General features: G+C 58.9%; 1 protein-coding gene across 12 annotated transcripts in view; it reads right to left on the reverse strand.

Annotated features, from left to right (window-relative positions):
- Positions 1–1,146: 1,146 nt before the first annotated feature.
- The window catches only part of HDAC4 (histone deacetylase 4), a 270,249-nt gene continuing 251,842 nt past the window's right edge, over positions 1,147–19,553 (reverse strand). For all 12 annotated transcript variants that reach the window (XM_081260592.1, XM_081260596.1, XM_081260587.1 and 9 more), the window contains exons 22-26: positions 14,300–14,418; positions 12,869–13,002; positions 6,588–6,672; positions 5,836–5,977; positions 1,147–5,620 (exon numbers count right to left, since the gene is read on the reverse strand). In XM_081260592.1, coding sequence (XP_081116718.1) covers positions 5,581–5,620; positions 5,836–5,977; positions 6,588–6,672; positions 12,869–13,002; positions 14,300–14,418 — 520 coding nt within the window. In that variant the 3' untranslated portion in view covers positions 1,147–5,580. The remainder of the gene's footprint in view (positions 5,621–5,835; positions 5,978–6,587; positions 6,673–12,868; positions 13,003–14,299; positions 14,419–19,553) is intronic.

A 19,553-nucleotide genomic window follows, 5' to 3' on the forward strand; every position in this document is an offset into this window, starting at 1 on the left:
AGCTTTAGAGAACACACCAGGCTTTGCTTTTATGGGGAGCAGTGTGCCAAAGGGCAAGACCGGAGGTGGACTCGCCCTTCCCAGGGCAGGGGGCCTGGGAGGGGCTGGGCGTGGGGCCCCGTGCCAGCCCTCGGGTCTTATTGGCGTTCTCTCAACAGTCCATGACTTGAGATGGTGAGAATGGCCGGGGGCTCGGAGGAGGGCTGGCCCAGCATGAGCCAGGTCCTGGGTTCCATCCCACCCAAAACAAGTCAGGAGGGGACGGCGTCTGAAGCCGAGTGCCTCAGCGGGACTCAGGGCTCTCTCCCCTCAGCCTGTTCTGGACACAGAGGTTGCCAGGGAGTGAGTCCATTCGGGGCAAGTCCCTGTGGCCTCATAAAGGCTCTGGCCAGGCCCCTCCTCACCTGCCGCGGGGCAGGTGAAGCCAATGGCCGAGTCTGGCAGCCTAAACTGCAAGCGGTGCCTCTTGCACTTGTGGCGTTGGGCCACCAGGGCTGGGCATCCGGCTGCGTGGAAGGCCACCTGGGCAGCTCTGCTCCCATAGCTCCAGTGTGTCCTCTTGAGCTTCTGAGGAGACCGACTTGGGGGCAGGTGCGGGTGCTGAGTGCCCCTGGGGTACAGGGTGGAGGAGGGAGAGGAAATGGCCCTGCAGGGCAGCAGCGCAGGCCTGCCCTCCCGCAGGCCTCCCCAGGGGCCAGCTGGAACAAGAAGTCACCTGAGTTGGCCCAGGCTGGCCAGAGGTGGCTGGGCTTCTCCACTGCCCAGTGGATGAGTCCTGGGAGGCAGGGGCCTAGGGCTGTGCAGTAGGACATGCCATGGAGGGACGGGGGCCGTGACTGCCGCCTGTGGACTCGCATCTCGAGGAGCTGTGCCAGTCGTGGGCAGCAGCCAGGCCTGGGCCCCACCCGCCCCTGGCCTCATTCACGTGTGAGGCTGCTCCAGCCAGGTCCACTCAGGGGAGTAGAGTGCACCAATTCAAGGTACTGCAAGTCTAAAACGAAGACACTGCCAAGGGACCCTCCCATGCAGAGGTCAGGGCCCCGGCTGGGCCCAGGGATCCCTGGGGTGTGGGCGAGTCAGCCCAGCAAGGCCCCAGACGCAGGGAGCCATGGCGAGCGCGACTGGGAGAAACCAGAGCTGCAGGCATCAATGCAGACTTTATTTACACCACAAGAGGGACAGGTGCACTGGGGCTACAGGACACTGCACTCCAGGAGGTGGAGACAAGTGGACCGTCAGAGGACATTGCAGTCGTGAAAAATTACCCACACAGAACAAAGTGAGGATGAGAATCCCAAAACAAGGCCTCCTGCTCCACCAAGCAAGAGGGGCCTGGGCAGGTCCAGGCAGTCAGGAAACGGTGGCAGGCGCTGGCGGTGGCTGTGGCCTGTGGAGCCCACGCAGGCCCCGCCTGTTTACCCACATCTGGGAAATGCTCTTGGGTGAACGGGCTCGGCCCCTCCGTGTGGATGTGCGTGGATCTATGACTTATGTCTGTCATTCTCACAAACTGGAGAATCGTGTCTGCACCGTGGAGCGCACACACCAAAGAACAGAACTGCTCACTTGCTTTGAGAAGGAGACTTTTAATCAACGTCAAGGTGAGGCCGAGCCAACCAGCCACGCGGCGCTGGGGGAACGCCTCCCGGCCCAGCGCCCGTGCCGCTCAGGCCGCACACCACCTGTGACAACAGCCAGGCGTGTGCACAAGAGGGGGTCCTCAGACCCCAGTTCTCAATCAGAACAAATGGTCACATGGCCGGTGGCGGCGGTGCACGCCTGGCCTGTGGAAGGAAAGAGAAGGAAACAACAGAAAACAGAACAAAATCCCTCCAAACCAAATGCGGGGTGGGGGTGGGGTGGGGTGGGGGTGGGGGGGCAGCCCCCCCCCCGAAACTGCAGTTTGCCTAAAAACACTGTTTCCACATAAATACAATAAACTCTAGTATTGGTATGTCACAAGTGCTAGGTAAACTTTTTTCTTAATATGACAAATGTTTAAGTAGTCCTTTTTATTTTTCTTACAATAAAAAGTACAATTTCTTTAAGAATAAGTTCAACGAGACTCAAACTCCCCTCTCCTCTCCTGCAAGGTTCTGTTTTGTTCTACAGAAGGATTTCTATGTCATGAGAGGGGAACAAAAAGGCATTTTTCTTCTTCCCCAAAGCTGCCGAGTTTGGCGTGCAAATCTGTATACAATGTAGGACATGCTGGCGTTCCGTCCATGCAACTTCCAGGTGTAGGAAACTTAAAAAAATATATTCATCTATTTATATCTATATATTTATATATGTATCAATGCCCATAAAACACGTGGGCCCAAAGTCTACAAAAGAAGAATGGAATGAGCACGTGGCTGTCACCAGCAAGGAAGGCATGCTCTGCCGGAGCATGGACACACGTCCACTGCTGCGCTGCAGGATGCAGGCCCGCTTCTGTGCTGAACCACTGCAAAACGACCTTCCTCCTGGAAACAGACTCTAAAAGTAAAGAAAAACTGAAACACTTTGACAAGTGGCCCTCAGGTACCAGAGCCCCGGGATGCAGGGGTCGGCCAGGCCCAGTGGGCGCGGCCTGCTGGTGGGGCGTGGGCACGTCATGGCGCAGCTGGAAGCCCCAAGGGCAGGTGGCCCCATGCATCCGGTGGCCTCACTGATTGGGGTTTCCCTTAAAGGGATGTAAAGTGCTCTCATGGGCTCCTGGCCAGCGACCCCCAAGGCCTCTCAGAGGAAGAAAAAGGCGGCAGGTCCAAGGACCAGACAGGGAACATGTACAGAGGGGCCCTCCCTGCCGTGGTCTGCCCCAGAGGCCCGGGCAGACCCTCGGCCATCTGCCCTGGGGGCTGGCCACGGAGAGGGGCCAAGTGTGTCTCCAAATAAAAGGCTACCTGGTGCTGCTTCTGCACCGCCAGGCTCTGGGCAGAGGCGACTGTCGGAAGGAGACTGCGAGTGTCTCCAGTGCTCACCTGCCACCAGCCCGCCCAGCTGTCCCATCACCTCAAGGTCAGGGAGACTCCGTATCCCCCCAGAAGCCTCGCTGGCAGCAGAGGGCAGATGTCAGGGCCCCCTGGGGCGTGCGGAGAGTGGACCTAGGGGTCAGAAGGGCTGGCTGCTGGGCCCAGTCACCATGCAGTGCCACAAAAGGAGAAGGGCCGCTGGGCCCTGCAGACCAGCTCTTTCTGCCCCCCCGAGGGCTTCAGAACAAAGAGTGGCCAGTAAGGAGAGGGGGAGTCAATGAGTCCCAAGACCTCTCTGCCCTGCTTCCTGCTCCCCAAGCACGGTCTCACACTGACCAACAGCAGCCAAGCGACCAAGAGTCTAAGGATCTGCACTCACTCCGCCCAGTCTGGCTGCGTGTCTACCCTGTAAACTTCACCATACTCAGAAGCCCTTCTGAGATAGGAACTTCCTCCCAGGAGTCCAAATGCGACACACTTTGGAATGAAATTGGTGGCTTCAAGTGCTAGAAAATAAGTTACCAGTAAAAAGTGACTGTCAGTTACTGTCACAGAAAAAGAGCACAGACACAGGCTGGTGGCCTTCAGGGACCTGAATGCTCCACAGCTCAGCAGGCACAGGGCTCCGTTCCCCAGCTCAGGCTCCCTCGGGCCTGCTGCTCCAGCCAGGGCCCAGGCCGTCGGGCTGCAGAGGGACTGCAGGGGCAGGGCCTGCTCCTAGCCACAGTGGCCGATGTGCCTCAAAGGTCTTTGGAAAGCTGGAGCCAAGCTCCACCCCGACAGCTTCACAGGTGCAGCGGCCCGTCCCGTCCCTGCCCTGGCTGTCCCTGCCCGGGGAGCACACACCACCCCGTAATACTACTAGTGCTGCAGGCAGAGCCTGGCTTTCTGTATGGCTGCTGGGCAGAACTGGGCAGAACTGGGCAGAACCGGAGAGGGCTGGCGCGGGGTGCCGCCCTCAGCCCCTCCTGCCAGCCAGCTGGTGGCCGCAGACTCTGCCCACGGTACAGAACACACAATAAAAACCTCCAAGTCAAGAAAAGTACAAGCAAGAACTTAGAAAGAAAAAATATTTAGACATTATCACCATTTGGAAAACTACTAAATGGTAAGGAAAAATGTAAAATTCACAAAACAATGTTTATCCAGGGTCTTTTTGTGAAAAATTCATACAAAAAATCAACAGCAAATTTATATTCTTTGCTATAAAAACTCATTAGGTACATATGTGCATGGAGGCTTGAAGAGGGAGGGGCTCTGTTAGAAAATAATTAAAATTAAAGTACACGCTGGCAGGAAAGGCCCAGGGACGAGCGAGCTGTGATCTGACCCGAAAGCCGGCCAGCTGAGGCTCCAAATGAGGTCCATCCAGACCGTCCCCTAAGCACCTCGGAGCTCAGCCACAGGTCCTCCATTCACCAGGGACTGTCACCATCTGCATTTATTTTATATCTCTCTCTCTCTATATATATATATATATACTTTTTCTATAAATGCATTATAAATATTTTATCAAGATCTCATAAGAATCAAGTTTCTTAGCTTGGAGTACATTGGAATATATATTATACACGCATATATTTATTTATACCTAAAATTTAAGCAATACTTCATGCTACCTGCTTTTAGTAAAAGCATTCCGATCGTGACACTGCAGGTGTGCCCAGGACATGCTTCACAACCGAATGGAGATGCTCAATTGCTACATGACGTATGAGAAAAAGAACACTTTGGATTCATTGAAAATTTGTTGGACTTCAAAACCCCAACAGTGTTTGCCGCTTTTTTGGAACTACCTCCAGATTCCTTAAACAGCAATAAAGCCAAACAAGGCCGCCAGACCACGGCCCTCGGCCCTCAGTGGCATCTGCCACCTGCCCTCACAGCGTCAGGCCAGCACCAGGCTGTACCCCACAGGAAACGGTCCCACCAACTCCTGCTGTTTGTTTTTCTTAAGGCATTGTTCCTCAGACTCAGAAAACCCAGCCACAAAAATCCATCCGAACAATAAAAAAAAGGCACAAACTCGCATCTTCCGATGGCTTTGAGAAGCTCAAGCTGATGCCCAGGCTCACGGTTCTGTTTTGTCCAGTTATTTTCTTGAAAGATTTGTCCAACTCTGTCTGGCACCTGCGGCCCCCGCGGCGCACCACCGGGCCGTGAGGCGGGCCAGAGCCATAGAAAACTTACTCTTAAAAAAAAAAGCTACAAGATGAGCCGAGTGTCTACACGGAGACTGTGGGATTGTGGGTGAGAATCAAACTTAAGCACCAGTTTTAATCAAGTGTGTCGTGTACTGTTAGGTCTTTGATTTCCGCTTTCTCTCTGCGTGTCAACTAACCCGGCCACTATGCCCAGGCTGCCACAGCCTTATCCCTGGCGGCTCCTAGCACGCCAGGGTGCACATGGCTGGCGCGTGTCTGGCCCGCTCCTCGCCGCTGCCCGAGTCCAGTGACGCTGCAGGTCACCTTGCACGCGCCCAGACCCGGATGGCCTCCCGCTGCCGCTGCACGCCTCGTGGCCCTGCGCTGCGAGAGCGCTGCAGGAGGATGCGGTGACACGGGCAAGTCTCTTGCTGAGCTTCAAGACGAGACAGACGAAGGAGAGCACAGCAGCTCCACGGCTACAGGGGCGGCTCCTCCTCCATGGGCTCCTCTTCCGGCCTGTGTGGGGAGAGGGGCAGCGGGTGCTATGGCATGGTGCTGGTGGGGGGTGGGGGGGTGCTGCTGCCCTGGCAGCAGTCTCCCCATCCCTGGTCAGTGCCCACCAGTGCTGCGGCTGTCTGTGAGTGGACCAGACCTGCTGCAGAGCTGCTGGGCCCAGCGCCTGTCCACCTCCCCATGCCAGCTGAGAGCCGCGGGGCATGGCAGGCGCTCACCTCTTCTCGGCGGGCTTCACGCCCACGGACAGCGAGGCCATGGCGGTCACTGTCTCGGCTTCTTCGTTCTCGCACTTCTGAGCCTCGATCAGAGAGCGCCCCACGGTGGAGGATAGGCGCTGGAGGCAGCGCCAGTACTTGCCTGAAGGGAGGAGGCACCAGGACAGGGTCACTGCCAGGTCCCGTGGGCCCCGGTCTGGGCCCGAGACACAGCAGCGTCTTCACGCATGCCCCTTCCAGCTGCCAGGCGAGGGGCTCCCAGCACGGGCACCAGGCCCACCCCAGGGCCTCTGCCAGTCTGTGGGAGGCAGGTGCTGAGTGTGGGCTGGCCTTGCAGCTTTGGGGGGAGCCCGGTGGCGAGGCTCACAGCCAGGAGCCAAGTCCTGTGGGGGCCAGAGCAGGCCTCTGGAGTGTACGCCCTACTGGACCATCTTGCCCACTGGGCACCTACACAGCCTGAGGGCCTGGGCTCTCTGAGAAGGGTAGGCACTGTTGGTGCCGCCAAGACAGGTGGGCCCGCCTCCAGGTGGCCACTGAGGCCAGTGTGAGGACAAGGGCTGAGGCCAGGGACTGCGTGGCACACCGTTGGAGTCTGTGACAACACTGTCCCAGTAGGTTCTGGGGCAGGCTCACCCACTGCGGGAAGGCGAGGCCCGAGTGGGCAGCCTGGGGGCAGCTGACAAGAAGAGGGGCGGGGCACCGTGGAGTCCTGCGTCCAGAAGGGACCCCACAAGCACACGGCGGGCACTTACTGTGGACCTCCATGACCTTCTCCATGGAGCGGACAGCGTTGGCGTTGGGTCTCTGCTGCAAGACCTTTTCTGGCAGAGGCTCCAGCTGGAAAACAGGTCAGGTACAGTGACCACAGAGGGTGTGGCCTCAGCCACACGTCCAGAGACAGTGTGCCTCCTGATGGCACTAGCTGTGGAACCTGCCTGCCCTGGGCGGGGGGCGGCTCAGACCAAGTGTGTGGCCCCTTGCTGTCCAGTAACCTCGCGGACCCAAGAACTAACAGGGAGCACCAAGCACAGCGGGAACAAGCCCGTGACCTCCCAGGAAGAGAAGGCCAACAGCACGGTGGACAGACACTGGCCTCAGAAGCCAGGATGTGGAGGCCAGGCTCGGGCTGGATTGACTTTCAAAGCCCTCGGTCGAGGTGGATGAGGCACTTGCTGGACCACTGCTGCCTCTCCTGGGTGCCTCCCAGTCCAAAGGGCTCATGGGAGTGCCCAGAGCTCTGCAGCAAGCAGACTGGAGCCACCCAGGAGTGTCCACGGCGGGGAGGGGGCGCCATCGGCAGGGAGCAGTGCCACGTGCTTCTATCACAGAGACAGCCACGCCCAACGGTGCCGGTCCCCGAGGTCCCTCGTGCAGGTGGATGGAGCAGAGCCCCAGCCCCCTCAGCAGGGGCAAAGCATAGGCCTCGGACTCTGGGGTCAGAGCTGTTGCAGACCAGTGACAGCACACGGTCACCCCACCCTGGACGCTGCCGTCAGGACTGCAGCTGCAGCACTTCACAAAGCATTCTCACCTAAAAACCTGAAAATGTGTAACTCTACGTGAAGAACTCGGCATCCTACACAGAAGTCCCTCAGCTGGGCGGGGTGGTCCCAGCACTTGGGAGGCTGAGGCAGGAAGACCCTTTGCCCCAGGAATCCAAGACCAGCCTGGGTGAAATAGTGAGACCCCATTAACAAAAAGCCCCTCAGCTCCCCAACCTGCCAACTTGCTCTGGGGGGTGCCACCTGCACGCTCAGCGCTGACAGGGCGCTCCGGGCGATCTGCAAGGACCCTGGGTCTTCCCTGGCACGACGGCAGGCTCCCACAGTCCTGTCTGTGCCTCCCAGGCCACGAGGCCTGCCTCTGCATGGCCTGCGTAGCTCTGTGTCCTTCCCAGCACCCAGGGCCTGCCTTCCACAGGTACCACGCTGCCCTCACGGATCTCTGTCCCCAGCAGAGGGCACAGGCCTATAAAGAATGGACACAGGAGCTACTGCACCAAGCTGTCACATGCCTGTTGCCCACGCCTGGGCAAACTGAGAGCAGAGTCCTCAGTCCTCGACCACACGTCCCTGAGCTGCTCTGGGAAGGAATCCTGCCTCCTGGGAGGACAGCTCTCAGGACTGGGGTTCAGCTGCTCTGGGAGATCTCCCCATGGCAGCGAGTCACCAAAAGCCAAGAGAAAAGACAGGGGCAGTGTTCAAGGCCGTGCCAGAGAGATGCTCTGGGCTGGCAGAAAACCAGAGGAACGCGGTTCCACCCAGTGTCCCCAGAAGGAGAATGCCGACCCAGGACGCGGCAGGAGCAGTGGCTGAGCCGCGCCCCTCAGTCCCCATCAGAGTGTCGGGACACCTGGGGCTGGAAGAGGGGCTGTGATCCAGGCGCTGGCTCAAAGCTCATGTGGCCCGGTGCTGCGGCGGCTTCAGAGGCTCTCCCACGCCCACAGTCGATAGCCCACACGAGTGGCTCTGCTCTGGAGCCACCAGCCTTTTCTAAGACCAGGGCAGGGAAGGGCAAGACATCCTGGGTTCCGGGGTCTCCCCTTCCTAATGGGTCTTCTTTTGTTTAATGAATCCTACAAGCAGCCTTCTAAGCACCGACCACTGCCTGGAGACTAGGGATGCGTGAACACCCTGCCACCGCCTGCCACCAAGAGCGTCACGCTGGGGGAGGGAGCCAACACCCCGGGACAGTTAGTAGGCGAGTCAAGCAATGAGTGGCAGGAGGGACTAGGTGCACGGGAAGGCAGCGGGCAGGGTGTGCGGGGGCGAGGTGAGCGGGCAGGAAGGCCTCAGGGGGCAGCAGGAAGAGGCTGCTCCTGGGGGGAGTGGAGAAAGGGAGGTGAGGCCGCAGGGTGGGCAGCAGCTCCATCCCTCCTCAGATGGGGCCAGAAGCAGTGGGGACTGAAGAAGCCACAGGGCTCTGGGTGCTGGGTGGCCCTGGAAGCAGGGCAGGGGCCCCTCCTGGCAGAGTGTGCCCAGGTGGGAGGGAGTGGGGAGAAGGGGCTGCTCTCAGCTCAGAGGAAGAGACCAGGAGTCCACAGGGAGTGACTGTCCTCGCAGCTCTGCTCAGGACAGGGGCCGCGGACCACAGCCTGCATGAGGTTCGCAGGATGGGTGGGGGCCCCAGAGCGGGAGTCTGGCCTCCTGGGAGGACAGCTTTGAGGAATGGGGTTGAGCTGTGGATTCCAGGCCTGGGAGGAGACAGGAAGGTGGCTCTTCCCAAGAGCCTGGCTTCCTGGGGGAGCAGTTGGGGTTGGTGACCACCCAGCAGAGGGCTGTGGAGGTGAAGAGGCCTGCCCATGGCTAGCCCAGAGACAGGTGGCCAGTGCCAGCCACTCCCAGGACCGACAGAACAGACAGGAAGCGTGCGGCTGGCTAGGGTGGCCCTGCTGGATGCGGGAGGGAGGGCAGTACTGAAGCAGGCTGTCACCTGAGCCTCTGTGTGCCCTACTGAGGGAGGGCTGCTGGCCAGGCTGGGACCCGGGAACTCCGACTGTCTTTCATCTCATATGGAAATGGAGTCAAGAGTGAGGAGCATTCCGAGGTCTTACAGCTCCCCGGCAGCACTCTGGTCAGAGCTGGTGCTTGCCAGGACACTCGGCTCTACTTTGTTGGGACATCTGGGTCCAGCGGGACGACTTCACCTGCCACCTTAATGGATTCCAACAATGCGGTTGCCAAATCTGCTGGTCCTCTGGGCACCTGAACCTGGGCCCCCCAGAAGCCTCTTTCAGGGCCAGCTGGCAGGCTGTCAACCCCTGAGGCTCAGGGTGAGTCCACGGCCACTGGCCCAGGCTTGGTCAGGTTTGAGAGTATCCTGTAACCCAACTTTCCAGTTCAGACCCCGCAGACCATCAGCTGGCGGTGCTGCCTCTGCCTCACTTTTGGGAGACAAGCAGCCTTTGCAGTAGGCCCCTCCTTAGCCCTCCGTGCTCGGCCTCTTGCCTAGAGGCATGGGCGGCCATCCTGAGGCTCCTTTTCCCTCACCCTGTACCTTCCCAGCTGCTATTGAGGGGAACTCTCGGCTGGGCCTTCAGCTCTCAGTGCTCCTCCACTGAGCCCCCTCTGGGCCCCAGTAGCTGTCCAGCTGCCCTGAGCACTTGCAGGGCCAGCAGATGGTGTTTCCCCAGGCCTGGCCCTCAGGCCCACAGGCCCCGCTGATAGAGAAGCAAGAGGGCGGCTTGCTCTGCTGCTGAGAGCGCCACCAGAGCCCACCTTCCAGGGCAGCAGGTGGCTGGGTGTGGGCACTGCAGGCTGACGAACAGGAAAGACTCCACAGGCCCAGGGACCAGGCAGCCACGGGTCTCCGTGCTCTTCCAACAAAGACAGATTTAAAAAACAAACTATGAAAGGGCTAAAAATTACTGTTTCTTTTGGGAAAAAAGTTTGCAGAACCCGGCCTCAGTCCATAACCCAGGAGGATACACCCCTGCTGACTAGTCTAGACGCTGGGTCCTGAGGCCACACTAAGGCCAGCTCTCACCACCCACCCGTCACGCAATGTGAAGGGGCTCTCTCAAGCCTCAGCGTCTGCACCCATGACGTGAGGTGACAGTCCCGGCAGGGAAGGACTGCTGGGGCCTAGTGGGCACGTCCCAGCCAGCCCTTGAGACGCAGAGTGGACAGAGGAGCCCATGGTTCCTCAGAGGGGCTGGGATCCGCCTGGGAGGAGGAGGCTGCGACGCCCAGGGTGGACAGCACTAGCCTCTCCGGGAGCTTGCTGGCTGTGAGAGCACACCCCTGTGCTGCCCAGGTCTGCCTCTTGGGAGAGGCTGGGGAACGGCAGGGCACTCGCTCATGCTGGGCAACAGGGGAGTATGTGGAGCAGAACACGGAGCCAGCCCTGAAGGGCTCGGGGCCACAGCTCCTGCACCCAAGTCAGACTGGCAAGGGCTGAGGGCCCCAGATATGCAGGTGCTGGCCACCCAGCTCTGAACAGTGGCCAGTGGGAGGAGGGACCCCGTGCAGGTATGGAGACCACGTGCAGGCAGGCAGGCAGCCTCTGTGCTGAGCACGTGTGTGAGAGCAAGGGACCCCTGGAGGAGACAGCTGGCTGCAGAGTGCATTGGCCAGGCTCTCACGTGCCACTCTCTCCCAGGCTCCTGCAGCTTTCCACGTCCACAACTCCTGCAAAGTACCAGGACATCACAGAAGAGCTAAACGCCTGGATGAAACCCTCCTGCATCAGTGTCCGCCACTGACCCTGGAGCAGGGTCAAGTGAAGTGGTGGCACACAGGCAGTGGGCCCGATGAGCGCCAACCTTGGGGACAGCCTCCCACAGGAGAAACGGTCTCCCGGACAAACCAGGAGCCTTCTCTGCAGACCGCTCCAGGGACCCCTGCTGCCCGCTGCAGCAAGACTTGTGAGCGAGTCCAGGAAGGTGGCTGACAGCTCTGGGCCCCACCCCAACCAGGCACAGTCCAGCATCTTTTGGGTGGCTTCCCAGACATCGTCAGTGACAGCTGCAAACAACTGTAAACCAGAACTAGTCAAGGCAACGCTGCGGGAGAGCAGGCCTGAAGATGGAGGCGGGAGACCGCTGCCCCAGCAGGATGCAGGGTGCCTCTCTCTGCTGCTGTCCGCCAGCAGCTGAACGTCCTGCGGCCGCTGCTGGCCACAGCTGGTCGCCTGCTGTGTACTGCCAAATCATGCAGCACGCTGTACATCAACCCTCATCAAAGGCCGCAGGGCAGAATATCGGGGCTTGGCCCAGCGCTCCTGAACTAAAGAGGTTTTTACAGAGCCCTCAGTAAAGCTAGCGCTTCCTGCTGTTTGATGTGTTTAAGTGAAAGAACATTTTCTTGTTAGAAGAGCAAACGCATGAGGAAGCAAGAAGGGGCCGGGCTGGGAGCCAAGCTCTCTGCTGGGAGTTTAGTCACGAGCTCTGAGAAGCGCAGGGCTGGCCTGGCTGATGTCACACCAGGTGCCTTGAACTACAGGGAAAAGTCAGAAGACTATTACGTGAAGAAGGACGAAGAAAACATTCTGGACATTTTAGAGTGAGGCAGGCTGCTATTTCATCCCGGGGGTCCCTGAGCAGGCTCCAGCAACAGGACGTACTCGCATCTCTGTCCCCCCAGATTCTCATCAAAACAAGGGCTGCCCAGGACGAGGGAAGAGCTGCCAGACAGGACAGGGCTGCTGGCGCCCTGCCCCACCCACACGGACCCCTGCCAGCTTCTCCGCTAGCTCTGAAGATGGCCAGAGGCCGAGGCCCAGGACTGCAGCCCACAGTTCTGACTCCATGGGGTGTCCTCAGAGCCAGGTCTGTGGGTGACCTCTCCTCCATACAACATGGCCGGGATGCCTGACCTGAGCCTTCCATAACACAAGCTCAGGGTCTTGCACATAGGTGTGGCCTTGCACATAGGTGTGGCCTTGCACATTTGGGGTCTTGCCCTGTACCATGGACACTCTTGGATGGTTCTGCCATTACAGTGTTCCTACTAGGGGCCTGGTGTGCAGCCCAGTGGGCAGGGTAATGCCACAGCTCCCCATATATGGTGAACACAGCCTGAGCCAGTCCTATCCTCCACGAGTTCATGGAGCCCAGGCCACAGGTGACCTCACACTGGCCTCCAACCACCATCCCTGACCCTGGCTCTCAGATGGCAGAAGAGGCTTCTGGGGAAGGGGACTGTCCATCCCTGAGACACTGACTTGGCTCTGGACCCACAGACGTGACTCCAAACTGGCTGAGAATTCCCTACAGAAACCAACTGTGCACAAAGGGGCCAGCAGCATAGATAAGGCCAGACTCCTACCACGAGGCCCTCGAGCTGACCAAGATGGCGGGGAGTGGGCAAGCAGTGCCTGCAGACAGAGGGCCTGCTTGCCTCCCACCCTCTCCTGTTGCTGCTGCCACCGCAGACTTCTGCCAAAGCAGAAGGGGAGAGAATTCAGCACGGGACTGAGAGCCCAGTGAAGCGGCCCACAGGGTCACAGACTCCGCGTCCCCTGACCGAAGCTCCTGGGCACACGGGCCTGGAACCCACGGCACGAAACATTCTGGGGGCTTAGGTCTCCATACCTCATTTCCCAGCAAGGCAGACACACAGGCTTCAGAGGCATCGCAGATGGCAGTCAGGTCATGGCCTCCCTCGAGGGCCAGCACGACCCGGCCACCAGCCAGGCCCATTAGCTGCTTCGTCAGGTACCCGAAACCTGCAACAGGAAAGGGACTCACAGGGAGGGAAGCTGGGCGGTGGGTCAGAGCCTCCCAGGAAGGCCAGGCAGGGACGCCACACCAGCAGAGACCGTGGATCTGAGTGAGGCGTGGCTTCAGCCTTGGACTTTACAATGCAGCAGACCATCCTGCTTGAGGCCCATGGCTCTCTGGCAACTGATGTGCTCTGCACACAGTATTGCCCAGGCCACCTGTGCCACACAGGGCTTTCCTACACCACGTCTGGGCATCTGCTCTGGGGGCAAGTCACAGTCTCCCTTGCACCCACAGCAGCAGCCTGGCAGAGGGCTCCTGGTGGGCAGCAATAGTCACCAGCCTTGGAGGCTGGCTTGCTACAGAGCCAGAGGAACCCTAATAAACCAGTGGCCAGGATCCTGGCCTGGCCCTGTGCCAGCTGCAGATCATGGTGGCCCGACTTCCAGAAGACTTGGTCTGCCTGGTGGAAACAGTGCCATGGCTTGCAGGCTTCTGTGCGGTCTCCTTGGAGAACTCAGACTGTGGAAGGAGGGCAGCCTGGGTGACACTGCAGAGATAGGCACAGTGGCGCTCTTTGCCTCTGCCCGGTCACTTTGTTAGCCACCATGGCTAGGGCAGATGGGCTTTAAGAGGCCTGTGGTAAAGGGCAGCCACCCTCAGGCCACCTAGGTTCCACCTTTCCAGCCCTGGTGTGTCCACGACCACCCTAACCTTCTGCACCAATGGAGGGCAAGAAGCAGGGGTAGCTCACGGGGAGCTGGGGCCCTGAGGGAGTCACCAGGACAGGCCTCATGGTCCTGAGAAGCTCCAGCCACAGAACAATCTCCAAGCTCCTGGTCGGTGGGGAGGCAACCAGTCTCTGTGACAGCACAGAGGGAGGCCACAGTGGTCACAGGCAGAGCTCTCCAGCTGTCCTTCCTCCAGCACTGTAAGTGTGGCCAGTGTTCCCAGCCCCACCCCACCCACGTCCCTCGTCTCCCACGGCACAGCAGCACCAGAGAACCAACATGCCCAGAGCAGATGTCAGCTCTGGACAGCTCTGGGGCCTGCGTGCTCCTTGGGCGCCTGTGTCCCCGTGACAGAGCCCCAAGTGCGCTGGCTCCTGGCTCCCGGGCAGCTAGCCCCGAGGGCACAGGCCGGGGTCCCCTGCCCTGCAGCTGCTCTCTGCTCTTTGGGACCCAGAGCTAGGGAGGGTTGTAGTGCCGTCTCGTCCTGTTACCTAACACAGGGACACAGCGGGTCATAAACATGAGTGGTCAGTGGGGGACATAGCAAAGTGACCTATGCACACCCACTTACACTTGGCAGAGAGCGTGTACCCTCCGAGAGGCGTGGGGTGGCCCTCCACAGCGTCGAAGCCCGATGAGACCAGCACCATGTCCGGGGCGAACTCACTTGCGATCGGCATGACCACAGTCCTGCAGGGCCAGAGAAGGGTCACCAGGTCAGCTGAGCACATGGCCAGGGCTGCTCTCGGCCCACTCACAGTCAGTGGGAAGGAGATTACCAAGTGTGACCATGGTGCACTTCACTTCTTCCACCCAGGCTGACAAGCTCTGCAGGAGAGCCACAGCCCAGGTCCGCATGGCAGGCTGCTCCCTGCACACACTGGGAGGCCATCTGTAACCAGCACGGCCTGGCCGCGTTCACACGGGGAGGCAGGGGTACAGCCACGTGCCTGTGTGGCGAGTCCTCCAGCCCTGCCCCAAGCCACTCCTCCTCCTGCCTGGGCTCATGGGCTCAGGCTGCCTGCTGCCCAAGGACGAGGACAAGGACAAGGCAGTTCTCGGGGCTTTCATTCAACACAGCATGGTCAAGGTCCTGGCACCGTGAGCTCTGCTGGGAGGCAGCCCGTGTGGACTTCCTGCCCCTGCAGAGGTCCCAAGCACACAACCAGGGACCACACCCACATGCAAAGTTGAGTGCAAAACAAAATGGACTCCGAGGGTGGTTGGGGACAAGCTGACGACCTACGAGAGCTCTCTGGAAGGGGTAAGCATGTGTCAGCTCTGTGGGGAGGGTCGGGGAACCTGCTGAGGCATTCCGCTTGGGAAGTGGACCCCCAGCTAAGCACTAAGCAGCCCGTCAGCATGCAGCATGGCACATGGCACGTGCTGTGACACGGCTGGGCCAGGGAGCCACAGAGCCACGCAGGTTCAGGTGCCGCTGGGGTGGCTGTGCTGGCCAATGAGCATCACCCATTTCAGTCTCCCGGGGAGCAGGTGGGTGGCATCAAGGCCCCCTTTCCAGGAGGCAGCAGTGGCCCTGAGGGAGCTGAATGACGTCTCCCAGCTCCAGGGTGAGCACCTGGGTTTGTGCTCCTGGCACAGGCCAAGGAAGGCGCCCTGCAGCTGTGCCGTTCCCTCCTCCGAGGGCCCCAGTGGCATGAGTCTGCGGCAGGTGCTGGGCCGGACACCAAGCGCTCTGGCTTCTCCTTCAGCCCGGGGGAGTCGGAGGCATGGACCCTGGCCGAGGGGAGCCAGTGTAGACTGTGATCCACTGAATAGCCCCTCCAGCTTCCGAGGGTGGGAGTGAAAGGCTGCCACTCTCTGCAGGAGCAGTAGGGACAAGCCTCTTGCGGTGCCTCACCCCCAATGTGCCTGCTGCAACAAGCCTCAGGGTGAGCCTCCACAGCAGGCCACGCAGCTTCAGTCGGCTCTGGTCGGTGCCGAGAAGCCTGCCTGCAGAGCACCAGTCCACCTGGGCCTGTGGTGGCACCTGTCCCCACCCAGCGGGCAGAGGAGCCCCAAGCTTCCCAGCAGCTGCTGCGCACTCCTCCTCCTCCTCTTCTTCCCCAGTTTCTTAGTGGTGCCTCACAGTTGAACATGACATGGGGTTTGTGTTGCACATTTTCACTTGTACACAATGTGACAATATAACCTGGGTATTGTCACTCCCCAGTAGTCCCCTCCCTCCTGCCTCCCACCCCTGGTCCCTTACCTCTATTGCTCTCCCTTAGATTTTCATGAGATTACCCCTGACCTTTTTTTTCCTCTCTACCTTCCTCACAAGAGAAAATATCCAACTCTTGACCTTATGAGTTTGGCTCATTCCCTTAACATAATGGTCTCTGGTTCCATCTGTTTTCCTGCAAATGCCATGATTTCCTTCTTCTTCAAGGCTGGATACAACTCCATTATGTGTGTCTCTAGCACCTTTCCTTATCTACTCATCTGCTGATGGACACCTAGGCGGGCCCATGGTCTGGCTGCTGTGAGCTGTGCTGCTACAGACACAGGTGTGTGTGTCTCACGTGGTGCAAGGACTTGAATTCCTCAGGATAAACCCTGAGCAGTGGTACGGCTGGGTCACAGGGGGTTCCGTGCCCAGTCCTTTGGGGAACCTCGGTACCGATCTCCGTAGCGGTCGTACTGATTTGCAGTCCCACCAGCAGTGTGCAGGATCCTTTCTCTCCAGGTCCTCTCCAGCATCTGCACTGTTCTGTGTTCTTGATGGCGGCCATGCTGACTAGTGTGAGAGGGAGTCTCGGTGTTGTTTTGACTGGCATTTCCCTGATGGCTAACGACGTTGAACATTTTTTTTTCATGTTTGTTGACCATTTGTGTTTCTTCTTTTGTTTAATTCATTTGCCCATTTATTAGGGGGTGTTTTCCTGGTGCTGTTCTGAGTTCTTTATATATTCTGGATACTGATCCGCTGTCAGAAGACCAGCTGGCTCAGATTCCTCCCATTCTGTAGGTTCCGTCTTCACATTCCTGATCCTTCCTTTGCTGCAGAATCTTTTTGATTCGATGCCATGCCGCGAGCTTCAGGGGTCCTAAAAGCTGGAGTGCTGACCTGCCTTTTCCTCTAGGAACTGCATGCTGTCCCAGAATTTATTTATTTATTTATTTAATTAATTTTATTTATTTATTTATTTTCTTTTTTTTATTGTTGGTTGTTCAAAACATTACATAATTCTTGATATATCATATTTCACTTTGATTAAAGGGACACTTTCAGTTTTCCCCGTGTACTGTGTGGTTGGCTCTGGGACTCTCACATAGAGCCGACATGATGTTGAGGTGCTCCTTCTGTCCCTGTTCTTCCTCCTTCTGAGGGCACCTGTACCAGCAGCCTCCGCAGCAGGGAGAAGGATCCAGGGAAGGGTGTGGGTGTGGGTGTGGGGGGCTCCAAGGGCCATCACTAGGGTTCTGCAGCACGCTGGGTACTACCAGGCCGGCGTCAGCAGGTGTTTCCTGCCAGAGGCTTGACTGTAGATGGTGAGTCGTGGGGCCATGTGGCCTCAGCCAGGACCACTCAAGGTCGCTGTGGAAACAGCCACAGATGGCATGCAAACATGGGAAGACAACCTGTGGACCGGCTCACGGGCTGCAGTTTGTCCACCTCTGCCCCACATGGCTTCCATCCTGCTCCTCAGACGGGACCCAGCCCCAGAGGCAGGAGGTGTTTGCGTGCCCATCAGGGCTTGTCATAGCAGGCCGACTGCTGCTTGGCACAGTGTGGGACATTTGAGCAGAGCATCTGCCCAGCCATGCATGAACCTTGTCAGCAGTCCTTCCTGGTGGCTCAACTGCAGCCTTGGTGGCCTGGCTGGCAGCAGGGTGGAGGTGGCCTTGGTGGTGTGGGATGGTCTCCAGGGCATGCTCCACAGGCCTCTGAGGCCACCCTCCCTGCTTCCGCCATCCAGACAGTCCCAGGGGGCTGGTTTCTAATTATCTTAATGGAGTTCTTGTCACATAACCTCTTTCTTCAAGCAGAATAGCACAGTGCCTCCTGCTTCTGCTGGGGACAGCCAAGCCAGGATGCCTTTCCAGTGAAAACCCCAGGCGTGTGTGCAGACACCGTGTCACCCGCGCAGCACCCCCACAGCTGCTCTGCAGAGCTTGAGGTGGGCTTCAGCTCTGCTTTGAGGGACTGCTGAGCTACTGAATTCCTAATCCTGCCTCCACGACCAAGTCCTGTTAAATTCACCATTAAATGAAGTTCATGCCAGGAAAGTCCCTGGGCTCCCTAGGTGTCCTCAGGCCCAGCAACAACTGGATCCCGGCAGCAGCCCCCACAGTAGGGTGCTTCCCTGCCTCCCACGGGACTCCCACTCCTCAGCACCCCTCCCACCCAGACACCCGGCTGCCTCCGCTAGGCCCGACCCTCGCCTCCAAGGGCTGGACTCTACCTGCTTGTCTCCCCAGGCTCTCAGGAGAGTGCCTGTACTGTCTCTCTTCTCACACCACGGCATCTGTCCTTCCTGGTCACCCGACTGCCAACTCAGATGGACACTTGCTCACTATTTCTCAACTCTCCTGGAGTCTAAGTCCAAGGGTCCCTGTGTCCCCAGCCTAAATGTTCTCCACCTGGTGCCCTGCACCTCCTGCAGGCCTGCAGCTGGAGACCACTGGACACCTACCCACCCTGTACTTCCTGGCACCCACTGCCCCTTGGGCTTCTCCTCCCCAGGCTCTGTCGCCATGTCCGGTACCTTAGCCAGGCCGCCAGGAGGCAGACCCGCCACTGGGCACCAGCAGCCCTCGCAGAGCCATCAGGACCAAGTCGGACAGGCATGTCCAGGCTGTTTCCCACCAAGTCCCCCCTCGGGAAGCTTCCTGGGCACATGGCAGAGGGCTGAGGGGTCATCACCAACTCACTGTGTGCAGCCTCTGGCTGCCCAGGGCCGGCCTCCCTCCAAGGCTCTCTCCATTGTCTGGACCTTGGTGGGCAGGCAGGGCCACGCAGGTCCACCATGGCTAGTGAAGCAGGAGATTTCTCAACTCTGGGGGTTCTACTTAAACTTTTTGCTTCTAAAATAACTCTGCAATGTCCCCAAGTAAACTTGTACATAGGAAACACCTGTGTGTCCTGGTGGGGACCCTGCTGCCTTGAGGAAGCAACGGACCCGACTTCCTTCACAGGCCAGTGCTGACCTCAGAGCTGTGGCTGCCAAGGCCACCCGAGGCACACTCTGGACAGTCAAAATCCTGCCGCCCTGTGCTTCTCCAGCCAGAGACAGGTGTCTGAAGTCAGTGGCAGGCATTGGAAGTGCCATGGAGTTCAGGGGCCGTGACTGTCACACTACAACCTGGAAGATGGGGAGTAGAATGGCCCATGGCCACTCACTGAGAAGGCCCTGTCCACTCTAGAGCACCCAGATCCACAGACATCCGAGGGGCTTTACAAGGCCACATTTCAATCCACCCTGCGTAGAGCTGACCCCAACTCCAACGCACCAGTGACAGAGGGAAGGGCTCAAGAACACACATCGTCGTCTGCATCCAAGCCGGGGCACTCGGCCTGCACTCGGCCTGCACTCGGCAGACTTCAAAGCCCTGTCTGGCCCTGGGGCTGGTTTGAATTAAGGTCCCTTTTCTTCTCCGAGTCTCTGAGCCTGAGGAGAGAGTGTCGGCTGCTCCTGGATTTTATTAGTAGCAATTTTCTTATCTTTTCTTCATCCGAGGCTTGATCCCCTCAAAGCTCAACCTCGCAGGCCACGGGTTTGAACAAGGGGATGCCTTGGAGGCAGGCACTGTCCCATGGGGCCGCCCAGCAGGGGCTGGCTGAAGAAGAAAAGGGAAAACCAGCCTCTGACCCTTCCTCC

This window comes from Spermophilus citellus (genome assembly GCF_964194105.1).
Source record: "Spermophilus citellus genome assembly, chromosome: 11".
Taxonomy (NCBI): Eukaryota; Metazoa; Chordata; class Mammalia; order Rodentia; family Sciuridae; genus Spermophilus; species Spermophilus citellus.